We start from the raw sequence: 13,130 nt of genomic DNA, 5'->3' as shown, positions 1-13,130 counted from the left end.
TATAACACGTCATTTGTATGTTGTATTGTGTGTTCACCACCTCAAGTCAAGTCTCCTTCCATCACCATTTATTCTCTCCTATACTCTCTTCTGCCTCCCCACCATGATTTTCAGTTTCTGGCAACGGAGGAGTACATCTTATTGAACCAAATTTCTAACAAATAACAATTACTGGTTCCAGATAAAATATGAAAAAAATGAAGGCATTGAAAAATGACAAAATCAACGTGTTATATGTGTTTTTTGTCCAAGTTCGGGCCCCATATTTAGCTTCAGTGTGATCAAAACTTGGGAACATAATCTGTAGGGGTTTTTTGTTTGTTTTTTAAAGATTTTATTTACTTATTTATCTTTAGAGGGGAAGGAGAGAGGGAGATAAACGTCAATGTATGGTTGCCTTTCGTGCATCCCCTGCTGGGAACTGGCCTGCAGGGAACCGGCCTGCAACCCAGGCATGTGCCCTGACTGAGAATCGAACCGCGATCCTCTGGTTTGCAGGCTCGCGATCAATCCACTGAGCTACACCAGCCAGGGCATAATCTGTAGTTCTACTGGCTTAAAAAATCATAGCAAAGGTGGGACTGGTTAGAAGAAGGTGAGGGATTGGACAAGGAACATATATGCATCACCAGTGGCCATGAACAACTGTACGGGGTTTGGCTGTGGGAAAGGGGTTGTGGGGAGGGGGACAAAGGGGGAAAATCTGGACAATGATAATAGCATAAACAATTAAAAACTCTTCAAAATAAAACATAGCAAGCACAGCAACTAAGAAGTAAGGAGGAGAAGTCTAGAATAGAGAAGGCAGGGAAGGCTTTTTTTGTTTGTTTTTGTATAAATCCTCTGGCTGATCCAAATCTGTAGCCGGTCCTTGAACTACACTTGCATGGGTCATACTCTGAGTAATCCATCTAAACAGAAATTTGTGCATCTGGAAGGGTCTCTGGGAAACCCTCAATACCAGGCATACTGGAACGTCTGGTTACCCTGGGTGCTGCCCATCACCATTCAGACAGAATTGGAGTTTGAGTCCAGTCAAGTTAACTACATGCTTTAAAAAGTACACCCTGGCTGGTGTAGCTCAGTGGATTGAGCACAGGCCTGCCAACCAAAGGGTTGCAGGTTTGGTTTCCAGTCAGGGCACATGCCTGGGTTGCAGGCCAGGTCCCCAGTGAGGGGCATTCAAGGAGCAACCACACACTGATGTTTCTCTCCCTCTCTTTCTTCTTCCCTTACCCTCTCTCTAAAAATCCTTTAAAATTTTTATTAAATTTTTTAAAAAAGTAAAATAAGCTCCCATACTCTTCAAAGGAACATAACAGAATTTACTAATTCTGTAACATCATTTACAATATCCTGGGTATTATCCAAAATGAGTAGCTCATATGAAGAAGGAAAATGTTACCCACACTCAAGAGAAAAGGAAATTAGCCCTGGCTGGTGTAGCTCAGTGGATTGAGCGCAGGCCTGCGAACCAGAGGATCGAGGTTCGATTCCCAGTCAGGGCACATGCCTGGGTTGCAGGCCAGTTCCCTGCAGGCCAACTCCCAGCAGGGGACGCATGAAAGGCAACCATACATTGATGTTTCTCTCCCTCTCCTTCCCCTCTAAAGATAAATAAATAAATAGAATCTTTAAAAAAAAATAATAGAATTTCTTTAAAAAAAAGAGAAAAGGAAATTAGTGGTGACTGAGCTCAAGGTGGCATAGATATCGGAACTGGAAGACACGGATCTGAAACAGCCGTAATAATTATACTCCAAGATGTAGAGGAATATATGTTTGCAATGAATTAACAAACAGGAAATCTCAGCAAAGAAACTACCAAAAAAGAACAAAATGGAAAGTTCTACAACTAAAAATTATAATATATGAAATAGAAAGTTCATTGGACTGACTTGATGGCAAATTAAGATAACAGAAGAAATTAAGAAGATTTGAAGATATATTAATGAAAGTATTCAATTTGAACAACAGCAAGAAAAAAATCGAGGGGAAAAAGAACAGACCTCAGGGAACTGAGGAAAAATATGAAAAGTCTAACATACATATGCAATTGAAGTCCTAAAAGGAAAAGAGCAAGGGAATGGAGGAGAAAAAATTTTGAAGAAATAATGGCTAAAAATATATCAAGTTTGGTGAAAAACGTAATTTTACAGATAAGAAGTTCCATTAACCCAAGTGGGATAAATTCATATAAAATCCCACCTAAGCATATGATGGTCAAACGGCTGAAAACCAAGGTAAGGAGAAGATCTTGAAAGTATTCAGAGAAAAAGCATAACATGTAAATATTATCACTAACTTAGGAACAGCAGAGGCTAGAAGACAGTGGAATGCCATTTGTAAAGTGCTAGAAGGAAACTGTCAGCCCAGAATTCTATATCAAGTAAAAATGTTCTCTAAAATTGAAGGCAAGATAAAGATATTTCCAAGTAAATGAAAACCAAGTTGTCATTCACGCTGTGGCGCTGCTGAAAATGCCGAAGGAAGCTCCTTAGACTGAACAGAGATGACTGCAGAGGGGAACTCAGGTCTTCATAAACAAAAAAAAAGCACCAAAAATATGAAATATGTGGGTAAATGCAAAGTACTAATTTTCCTTCTTAATCTCTTTAAAACACAATTGCTGTGTAGTTAATACTTCGTATTCTCCTCGAGGGTAAAGGGAGTCTATAGAGAAAGGATAGTTCTGCTCTAAAGAGGTAATCTGCTGCTGCCAAATGGTGTCCTTATTAAATGAACCATCCTCAAATCTGAAAAAAATACGATTTACCTGAAGCAATGCTATTTATGATCTTTTTTTTCTTTCAGATATAAAACCTAATGTGGAACTGAAAAGTGGCCAGGAGCAGTCCGTGCCCACAGGTAACGTCAGGTCTTTCCTGTCTAGAAATATAACTTTACTGAAATTACCGAAGAAAGAACTTCCTGGTTGCAGCAGAAATACTATGGAAATGTGTTGGGGACAATAAATGTGTTTGTCTCTTCCTGATACTAAAATAACTCACCCATATGGATTGTGTAAGTTCATTGGTATCATAGGCCCAAACCACACCCCACGTGGTGTTCATCACTTATTTTTCCTACTGATTGGTTTAAATAGAGACAGGTTTTGTTCAATAATATAGTAGGCTTGTATTTGAACAACTTGTGTTTTTCACTCGAGAACAGCGATCAACAAACTGTTTTTGTAAAGGGCCAGATAGTAAATATTTTAGACTTTCTAAGCCACATTGGCCTCTGTTGCATATACCTCTTCATATTTTTTATAACCCTTAAAAAACGTCAAAACCATTTCACCTCCAAGGCCCATACAGAAACAAGCCATGGTTAGATTTGACCCCTGGGCCATTGTTTGTGGACCCCTGCTTCAAAATAAACTATTAACATTTAAAATAATTTATTCCCTAAAAATAATTTCTATGTTTTCTCTATTGATTAACTCACTTTTTGAATCAAAGCATATTATGTTGTATTACAAAATGAATCACATATGTGTCTTTCTGTATTACTGTGAGTTGTGGCCTTATATTTTCATTGAACCTATACCCCATATGAGTTGTTCAGGCGTGCAGTTTATGAGTTAGTTATTTCAGGCTTGAGAAAAGTGAACCACTGTTTCCAACAGATTCTCAGAGTTCACAGAGTGTATGTCATGATAGGCAGAAATCAGAAACGTCACCTCTTTTTACAGCAAAACATGAGTCCTGGATAGACAGACACATTTTTCAGGGCCTCTCAGTCACGGAGTTTATGAAGCGTGGTTGCATGTTACTCCCACGTTCCCGTAGAAGCCCTGCTCCACGTGTGGCGTCCTGGCCGCAGCCGTGAGCATCGCCATGCAGAGGCTCTGGTTACTTCTACTTCGGCCCCATTTGAATGCCACGAACTCAGTGTCTTTGACTAAATGGTGCATGTAAATGCTTTATTGCATGTTGGGAAGGAGTTATATACTTATAACTTTTCAGTTCCTTTGTTCTCATCTTTTTGTTAAGCTACCACGCCTTACTTGTGAAATAATTCCACGATTCCCTTTTCTTCTAATATTATCATTTATTGTACAAAATTATATTTCTACAAAACTTGATTTTTAACAAGTTTGCTGTTTTTTAGCATGCTTTTGTTATACACACTCCCTCGCACTTATGAATTCCCATAACACTTCGTTCTCCCCTTAATCTTTTGTCTGAGTCTGCCTTACGGACTTGTACTATCTCTTGTTTGAGTCCTGTATTATAGTTGTGGGCTTGTCTTATTTACATTTGCAGAGTATAAGCTCCTTGGGGACAGGAATTTGACTTACTCATACCTGTAGCCTTGTCAACATTTAGTACATGTTAGAGGAAATAAAGGAACTTGAGGTCAGTGTGTTTTCCAGAGAACCACATTTACAGTGTGAACAGAAAAGGAAAATGGGAAGCTTACAGGCTTCCTCTAAGAAAAGCATCTTTCCGTAACTTCCCCCAATGACAGTATTTTCAAGCTAAGTATTTCTCATGTATAAATAGTAATGACATCCTACTGAATATGATGAGACATCCCAAAGGAGAGAGAATTTCTGTCCAGAAGCAACCTGAGTGCATTATAACTCCGGTGAAAAGAAATATTCAAGAAACTCATGTCTAATGGAAAGGTGCATGAACCCTGGTTGTATTTCTAAACCTCTAGAGTTTTCACATATATCCCACTTGGGCTATCTATCACTAAGGGTTTGTGTGAAGTTGAAATGGGAATGCACTTAGTACATGTTTATTAAAAATGTTGAAAGTTGACTACATGGTTAAAATTCTTCTTATCTCCTAGAAGGTCCAGTGATTTTAAATGACTACAGTTTAACCAAACCTCACGAAACAGAAACTGTGGACAGTGCAGAATGCCCAGCCAATGAGGATGAAGATACAGGAGGTGAGCTATAGCATTCAGACTAATAACTGATGGTTATAGTTGTGGTCAAGACTTAATCGGAAGAAGAAATCAGGGACTCTCCAAGGAAAACATGTGTTTGTGGAGTGAGTCGGGAGTAATTCAGTTTTATTCACATTATAAGTATTACATTTAATAATGTGCTATGGATATCAACACATTTTGAAAATGTAAGCTGCTTATTCAGTGTTCCATATATACTAACTTTATTATTTAAAGGTTATTTTTATTTTTTCATTATGAAAACAATACATGCTTATTATAGAAAGGTTCATCTGAGGTGTTTTCCAACACCAACAACCAATTCTCCAAAACTTCAGACACTAACTGGGCGCCCAGCATTTCAATTCCCACACTAACTCCCGGAGTTAAGCTGCACCCGTGGGTTAAGGGGTCAGTTTCACAAGACTGCCCTTGCTCTAGACACCAGTTATAAGAGCCAGATCCCCAGGTTACCTGCCCTTCTTCCAGCTTGGCTGCAAATTCAGGGTTTCCCACCAACCTCCCTCAGGTTTGATAAGTTGCTAGAATGACCCATAGAACTTAGGACAGCACTTTACTTACGAGTGCCGGTGTTTTGTAAAGGCCACAACTCAGGAAGAGCAGAACAGGTGCACGGAGCAGAACATGGTGCGGGAGAGCTTCCATGCCCCTTCCGGGCACACCATACTCCCAGCACTTCGCGAAGTGTTCAGAGACCCAGAAGCCCTCTGAATCCCATTGTTCAAAAGTTTTTATAGAAGAGCTCGATCAGTGGTCCCTTTTCCCCTTCCTGGAGGTTAGTGGATGGGGCTGAAAGTTCCAACCCTCTAATCACTTGGTCTTTCTGGTGACCAACTCATCCTGAGGCAATTTAGAGTCTCCACCCTAAGTCACCCCTGTAGCATAAATCATTCAGGTATGATGGAAAGGGGGCTTGTTTTTAATAACAAAATATACTCTTATCCCTCAGGAACTTCCAAGGGCTTTAGAAACTCCGTGGCAGGAATCTGGGGTTAAGGCCAAGTATGTTTTTGTACTATACTGCAGGCTGCCCTCTGGTCTTTGACCATGAGTCTCTTACAGCAAAAGGACCATCAAAATCTAGAGATGCTGGTGTGGGAGAGGAAGAAACTTTCCTCTAGTCTTCAGGGTTCTATCATGGTCTGATAAGTCTACATGAGGCAGAGTAACAAGAGAAAAAGAACCAAATTTAACAACCTATATACCTGTGGGAATCTCCCATATGTGAGAGAGTCAGACACCCCACATACACGCGAGATTCAGAGGCAGAGGGGGAAAACGAGGTGTACGTGACGTTCTGTGGAAAGGATGAGGTGAGGCACCTGGGGGCTTCAGACGGTCTTAAACAACCAGCGTTTCAGTTGTCTGTTCCAATTCTCTACGAAAACAGTATCATGAAGAAGCTATGTCTCGGCCCTTTGCTAGACATTACGGGTTGTACAGTGTATTCCTTGGTCTGCAGCAATGTGACTAGACAGTCCAAATTGGTGCAATGTCTTCCATTCCAGTTCTTTTTTAGTATTCTGGCCTTTTGCATCTACTACCTGGTAAGTGAAGTCTGGTCCAGAGTCAGCATCTATTCTGTCAAAACTCATTTGTAGCCCTTCTGGGGTTACTGGCATTGGTTCAACATAGCCCACCTGTGAGCTATGTGTGGGGCCTTCCCTCTGAAGAATCTAACCCATAGTCATCTGCAGCCATTATGTCTCTCAGTAACAGACAGAACGGTTCTTGGTAGGGTAAAAAAGGAACATATACAGATTCACCCCTCTACATTGCTGAGGTCCCCAAATGTCCACTCATTTCATGGACCCCAGTGGCCATCCAAGCAATCCAAACAAACCAAACAATCCACTACACTGCACTGTTCACTCATTGTCTCTGGTCACCTTCCAAACTTGGAAGGGGGTTCTTCTGATGGGTATGGACATGTCCCACGTTAATGTACCACTCAAATTTCCATAGTGATCTCCACAGGGCAGTGCCCCACATGGGCATCCGTTAACAGACCAGGTTTTCACTGTCCTTCCGTGTAATCATACAGCCAGGGCACGGTCATGACCCGTGAGTTGGGTGAAAATGCAAACAGAGGCTTTTGTCATTGTTCCGTTCTTCCATCACAGCTAGGAAAAGAGCATGTAACTCGCCTCACTGAGCTGATGTGTTTTTACCTTCTTCGACCTGAGTGGTGGTCTTACAAACAGGATATTGTCCATTCACCTTGGAACTGCCATCTGTAACCAAGCAGCTCTTGTTGGTCAGTCAAGAGTGTTTATAGGACACTGTCCAAATAATGATAGCATCTGGAAGCCCCTCACACAGTTCCAAGTCAGTCTCAAGAGAAAAAAAGCTCTCTACTAATGAGTATCTCCTTCTTGCATCCCCCAGGTAGCATAATCCTGTATAAACCATTTTCACTTCAGTATGGAACTCTCCTGGGCATTGCCCTCCCCGATAGAGCATTTTTCTGACATCACCTAAGATATGGGTGTTTCAGATATTAGGGTGGTTTTTTTGTCACGCGGTCATGGGGGAGTTTTGATTAATGCCCAATAACAAGCTAAATGTAAATTCTCTAGTCCAAATGCCCAATGGTCACTGTTGGAAAGGCCTCGCCATGAGCCCCGGTCTATGACCATCTACAAATGTTTACCCTACTGGGACGAGTCCCTTAACTCTCCCCCTTTCTTTTTTTTCTTTCTTTTGGCCATATCCATGTTTCCTTCATTCACTTTCCTTCTTTCTTTTTTTTTAAATCCTCATCCAAGGAAACTTTTTTGATTTTTAGAGAAAGAGGAAAGGATCAAACCCACAACCGAGGTAGGTGCCCTGACTGGGATCAAACCTGTGACCTTTCGGTGTACAGGACGATGCTCCAACCAACTGAGCCACCTGGCCTGGGCTCACCTGATTTCTTAATAACCATTTACAATTTTCCACCTTGCTGGAACAAGTCCCTTGACTCTCCCTTCTGCCTCTCCTCATTTTCTTTTTAATTAATCTAATGCTTTTATTAGCATCTGTAAGACCCAAGAGGGGGAAGCTGAGAGAGCGAATTCAATAAAGCTTCTCAAAATGTTGCTTGATTTTGCAGCTGTAAGGTTAAATGGGGTGGCTTGCAAAATTTCCTTAGAATCTGTGTCTGTCTCTTCAGCATCCATTTATCACAAGGGCAATTATATTAACTGTATTTTCTTATTTTCTGTAGTTTTGACACTTTTACATTTGGGAACCTCACAGACCTGGGCAAAGACTGTCCTTCCCAAGGATAGTCAGTTCTTAGAGACAGCAAAGGGCTTGGCCAGGGGACTATTTTTCACAGACAAACCAAACAATTCAGACTCTCCATCCCCCAACCATCTTCTTACCCGGCTCTCATACAGTCAGCTACTATTCTGCTCCCAGCCAGCCCCAAATCCCAGGGAGCCCCAGGGCTAAGTACTAGACAACTAGAGACCACACTGATGTCCCAACGCCTGCCAGTATTGTTCAAACTCTTTTTCCTGTCCTGTTGCGCCTTCTCTCAGAAATTCCAGTAATGACTCTGGCCTTGGATTGCCCCTCCTCTTTTCTGCCTTCGGTGGTGCTTTCCCACATGGCCCCGCGTGGCATGTGGTGCCCCCTCTTAGGGCCTCTGAGTGTGATAAACTTCTCCCTTCCAAGCCTCATTCTCATCTCCTCCTATTGCTGCACTTCACCATACCCTATCCAACATGTACATTTTTAGGACACCTCCTTAAACTACAGCACCTGCTATATTCAGTAACAAGCATATTCAGTGGGTGAATATCTTGATTATCATAAAGCCAGTCCCGTATGGCTTACAGACGAAGCATATCAACTGCTTCATCTGGGCTGTTCCACTTGGCATTTATAGGGGGAGCTGGATGGTCCTCCTTCTCAGGGTAGAGACCTTACCGTGGCTTGTAGCTGGTCCAACCGGCCGGCTGTTCCCATGGGAAAAGCATGCTCTGGGTCTGGGTCATGCATAACCGTCTGTGATTGTAGTGAGTTTTGTAGTTTCAGTTTTATACTGAGCTGTGGGTCTAGCGTCAACACGTACGTGCTCTTCCACTCTGTAGCCTTCAAAACCGAAGGCATTCCCCTTAACGGAGTCATCCTCACAATCCATTTAGTAAAGATTCTTCAGAAGCCGATGGTACTGATTTGTGAAATGAGACAACTCCTTCACACTCTACTCCTCGGTTTCAGTAGTCTCTTGGTTTTGCATAGACCCCATGTGAATCACCTTCTCGATGACCTTCTCTTAGAGGTACTCTCTGTTGTTACTGCATCATTTTTCCCTAGACGCAGCTTTGAGGCTAGCAACCAAAGCTTCAACCAACCAAAAGCTGGGCTTGGTCCAGCATTGAGGTCTGACCCGGGGCTCTCTTTTCATTTCATTTTAGTTGTCACAGATAACCAAAGGACTGTGCATTTCACCGCTTACTCATTACTTTGCAGTTCCTTATGCATCCACTGAACCAGCTCCTCGGGAGTGGGATCCGTCTCTGAGTGCCCTTGGTAATTTAACCTGCAGCAACTGATCACCACACAGCTGCTGCTCTGTGCCATGGGCCACCACGTGGCTGGGAATCAGAGGTTTCTCATCTCCCACACTCTCTTCTTTTTTCTGCCTAAACCACGTTTTCCTTAGCCACTGGCCCAAAAAGTCCTACTTCTGACACCAATTCTAGAGCATTCCTGACATCGACGGCCAATTCTCTAGTATTCCAGAAAAAAACTGGAAATGCAACATTCCATTCAATTCTCATACTGGCTCCTGGAGTTGATATCTGAAATGTCTGAAGTGAAGACACTTTGGACACACTCTGTCCAATGTAGCTACAAGTTCAAGGTTTTCCACGCAAACCTCCCTCAGGTTTGATAATTTGCTAGAATGACCCACAGAACTTAGGAAAGCGCTTTACTTACTATTGCCAGTTTATTATAAAGGATACAACTCAGGAACAGCCAAGTGAAGGAGATCCATAAGGCAAGGTTTGGGGTAGGGGAGCTTCCATGCCCTTTCTGGGCACACCTCCATGTGTTCACTAACTCAGAAGCTTTCTGACTCGCACTGTTCAAGAGTTTTCATAGAGCTCAATCTACAGTCCCTTTTCCCCTTCCTGGAGGTTAGCGGATGGGGCTGAAAGTGCCAAACCTCTAGTCACTTAGTCTTTCTTGTGATCAACCCATCCTGAGGCTACTTAGGGTTGCCACCCTAAGTCACCTCTGTAGCATAAACCCAGGTATGATTTAAAGGGGCTTGTTGTGAATAACAAAAGATATTCCTATAACTCGGGAAATTTCAAGGATTTGAGGAACTCTGTGCCAGGAACTAGGGGCCAAAACTCAATACGGGTCCAGCGGAGGTAAGGCCTACGAGAGTGTGGTGGGTAGGGTCATAATATGGGTCTAACAATTTATAGTTTTCATTTGATCATTTCATCAAAAATGGCATATGACGTGCTTGAGTGTGATATTGTTGTGTTACAGAATTACAGGCCTACGATTTGGTAATAAAAAAAGGGTGTTATTTGTGGCACATCTTATGTATTTTTGTATTACACCACAGTTTGGTAGTTCAGAGAAGTGGGAAGACAAAAGAAAAATCCACCTCTATCCTACCCCCCAAAGATTGTTTCTGTTGACATTATGGATTATTTCCAGGCTTCTCGGTGAATTTAAGCATGATATCCATGTCCCTATTGCACACATTTCATGCTAATATTTACGTTGGTAAATCTGTTCACTGTTGCTTTATACATATCACTCAGATCCCCCTTAGGTGTCATTTCTTCAGAGAGATGTTCCCTGATAACCCAATCGGTATGTTAGCACCACACTCTATTTTAAGTCTCTGCATGGACAATTTTAGAGTTTTATTTATTTGATTGTTTATTATAGTCTCTCTCCCCCCGCCTTTCCTTAGGTAGGCTCTTCAGCTGTCCTTCTCATGCTAAGTGTTTGCAGCATCTAGAACAGTGCTTGGACTCTAGTTGGTCCAAGCACATTTACTGATGTGCAGTAAGTATGCATTGAGTATCTGACTAAATAAATTACTTAGGTTAATTATATGAGTTTACATGTGTTTGATAAAGGAAGAAAAGAGAAACTGTCTCTTGCATCTTTTTCTTTTGTCTTAAATTCTTGAAGGATGAGGAAAAAGAGCTCTATGTCTAAACCCTCTGAGATTCAAATCACAGCTTCAACTAACATTCCAGCTCTGCCTAGCTATGCTTTAACTTGTACCCGTTCTTAACCACAGAGACTGAAAAATGCCGCCTGGCACAGGATGTGGTCATTTGTGCTGAGGAAAGGCACATGGTGTTCTTCTAGCTTCATACTACTTCTTGAAGGTGACATCCATGGAGTCACACTCAGAAGGAGGCAAATGGCAACTGTGCCTTCAGCTTGCGTTTTCCGGAGTTAAGGTTTTTGAGTTCTGGTAGGTGATGCCATTAGGTGTGTGTTTCAAATGATGGTCCCTACACAACTGTTGGTCTGGGAATTTACCATTTATGTTACCATTTGCTCCGGGTTCAGAAGTATCTATGAGTTTTATGTTTTCAGGTAGTTGAGGGGGAAAGCAGATTAAATACCCCAAATAAAAGGAAACTAAAGAATTTCTGTACAATAGTAGGAATTTAAAATGAATAACATAAAAACCTGTGAGGTTCAGCACTTCTCTAGGAATCCATATTTGCTGGCCTCTGAACTTGACTCTGCACCAGAAATACTTCCAAGGAGAAAAGAGAGAGATTTGGTCCCTGTGGTTCACTTGTTTTGGGTCATCTTTAACTGCTGTAGTTGCCTGTGTTGTTTCTTTCTTTTTTAAAAATAATATAGTATGTTTATTCCAATAGATCAAAAATACTGCTTCAACATATAATTAATACAAAATTATTAGTGAGATAGTTTCCTGTTTTTTAAATTTTGGATTGCTTTACTTATTTTTAATTTTTTTATTGTTATATTACAGTTGTCCCAATTTTTTCCCCTTTGCTCTCCTCTACCCAGCCCACCCCAAGTTCCCATAGTCAATTCCCACACCTTTGTCCGTATCCATGGGCCATTCATACATGTTCTTTGACTAGTCCCTCCCCCTTCTTTCCACCACTCTCCTCCGCTCTCCTCCCTTCTGGTTGCTGTCAGTCTTTTCCATATTTCCTTGTCTCTGGGTCTGTTTTTCTCATTGGTTTATTTTGTTGATCACAGTACTCTTATAGGTGAGATCATATGGTACTTGTCTGTCACCTACTGGCTTATTTCACTTAGCATAATAGTCTCCAGTTCCATCCATGCTGTTGCAAAAGGTAGGAGCTCCATCTTTCTTTCTGCTGCGTAGTATTCTGTTGTGTAAATGTACCACAGTTTTTTGATCCACTCCTTTACTGATGGGCACTTGGGCTGTTTCCAGCACTTGGCTACTGTAAATAGCAACTTATACCATTTATATCACCTTACTTCTAATACGTGTCAGTGGATTGATGGGATATCTTTTCTCTGTTGTTAGAGGACTGGAAATGTCATGCAGTTCTTGGTATAAACTAGAAGATATAATCAACCATTCTAAATAATTTGAGAAAGAGAAGAGAAATGGTTCTTTTCTGTAAGACTGACGTAGAAAGAAATGAATAAGCTGACTTCAGTGTTGAAAAGTTAATCCATTATTTTCATGATTAAAATCCAAGCTGATTACTGTACTATTGATGTTGACACTTAATCTGGGTCATATACATTTGGAAAAGGTTGTAAACAAGCCCCTGCCTTAAAAAAATTATAATATAAACAATATATTCAAATCATGCATGCTTAATTATAAAAATCATAGAATTGAAAAGTAGCATGATCTGATAGAAGATATACCTATTGCATAATAGTTACCTCTGCAACATGCAGCATAGGGAAACATTAAGACTAAGGTTAGAATTATACTTTTAAAGGTAATTGGAGAGCCCTGGCTGGTGTGGCTCAGTGGATTGAGCACCAGACTGCAAACCAAAGAGTCACTAGTTTGATTCCTGGTCAGGGCACATGCCTGGGTTGTGGGCCAATTGATGTATCTCTTGTCTCTCACACATCGATGTTTCTCTCTCTCCCTTTCTCCCTCCTTTCCCCTCTCTCTATAAATAAATAAATAAATAAATAAATAAATAAATATTTTTTAAAAAGGTAATTGGAGAAATTTAGCTATA

At 41.2% G+C, this 13,130-nt stretch overlaps 1 protein-coding gene across 2 annotated transcripts in view; it reads left to right on the top strand.

The window, feature by feature from the left end:
• The window catches only part of IKZF3 (IKAROS family zinc finger 3), a 79,035-nt gene that overhangs the window by 20,078 nt on the left and 45,827 nt on the right, over nt 1-13,130 (top strand). Inside the window, exons 2-3 of one of the 2 annotated variants that reach the window (XM_037033347.1) lie at nt 2,815-2,868; nt 4,810-4,908. In XM_037033347.1, coding sequence (XP_036889242.1) covers nt 2,815-2,868; nt 4,810-4,908 — 153 coding nt within the window. Of the gene's footprint in view, nt 1-2,814; nt 2,869-4,806; nt 4,909-13,130 lie in introns of both variants that reach the window. The other variant, XM_037033345.1, reaches the window with a different exon arrangement.

Source organism: Sturnira hondurensis, unplaced genomic scaffold (genome assembly GCF_014824575.4).
Source record: "Sturnira hondurensis isolate 20B ecotype Veracruz unplaced genomic scaffold, ASM1482457v3 Scaffold0021632, whole genome shotgun sequence".
Lineage (NCBI taxonomy): Eukaryota > Metazoa > Chordata > Mammalia > Chiroptera > Phyllostomidae > Sturnira > Sturnira hondurensis.
The sequence above is the reverse complement of the archived record's forward strand: the minus strand, read 5'-3'. Positions and strand labels throughout refer to the sequence as shown.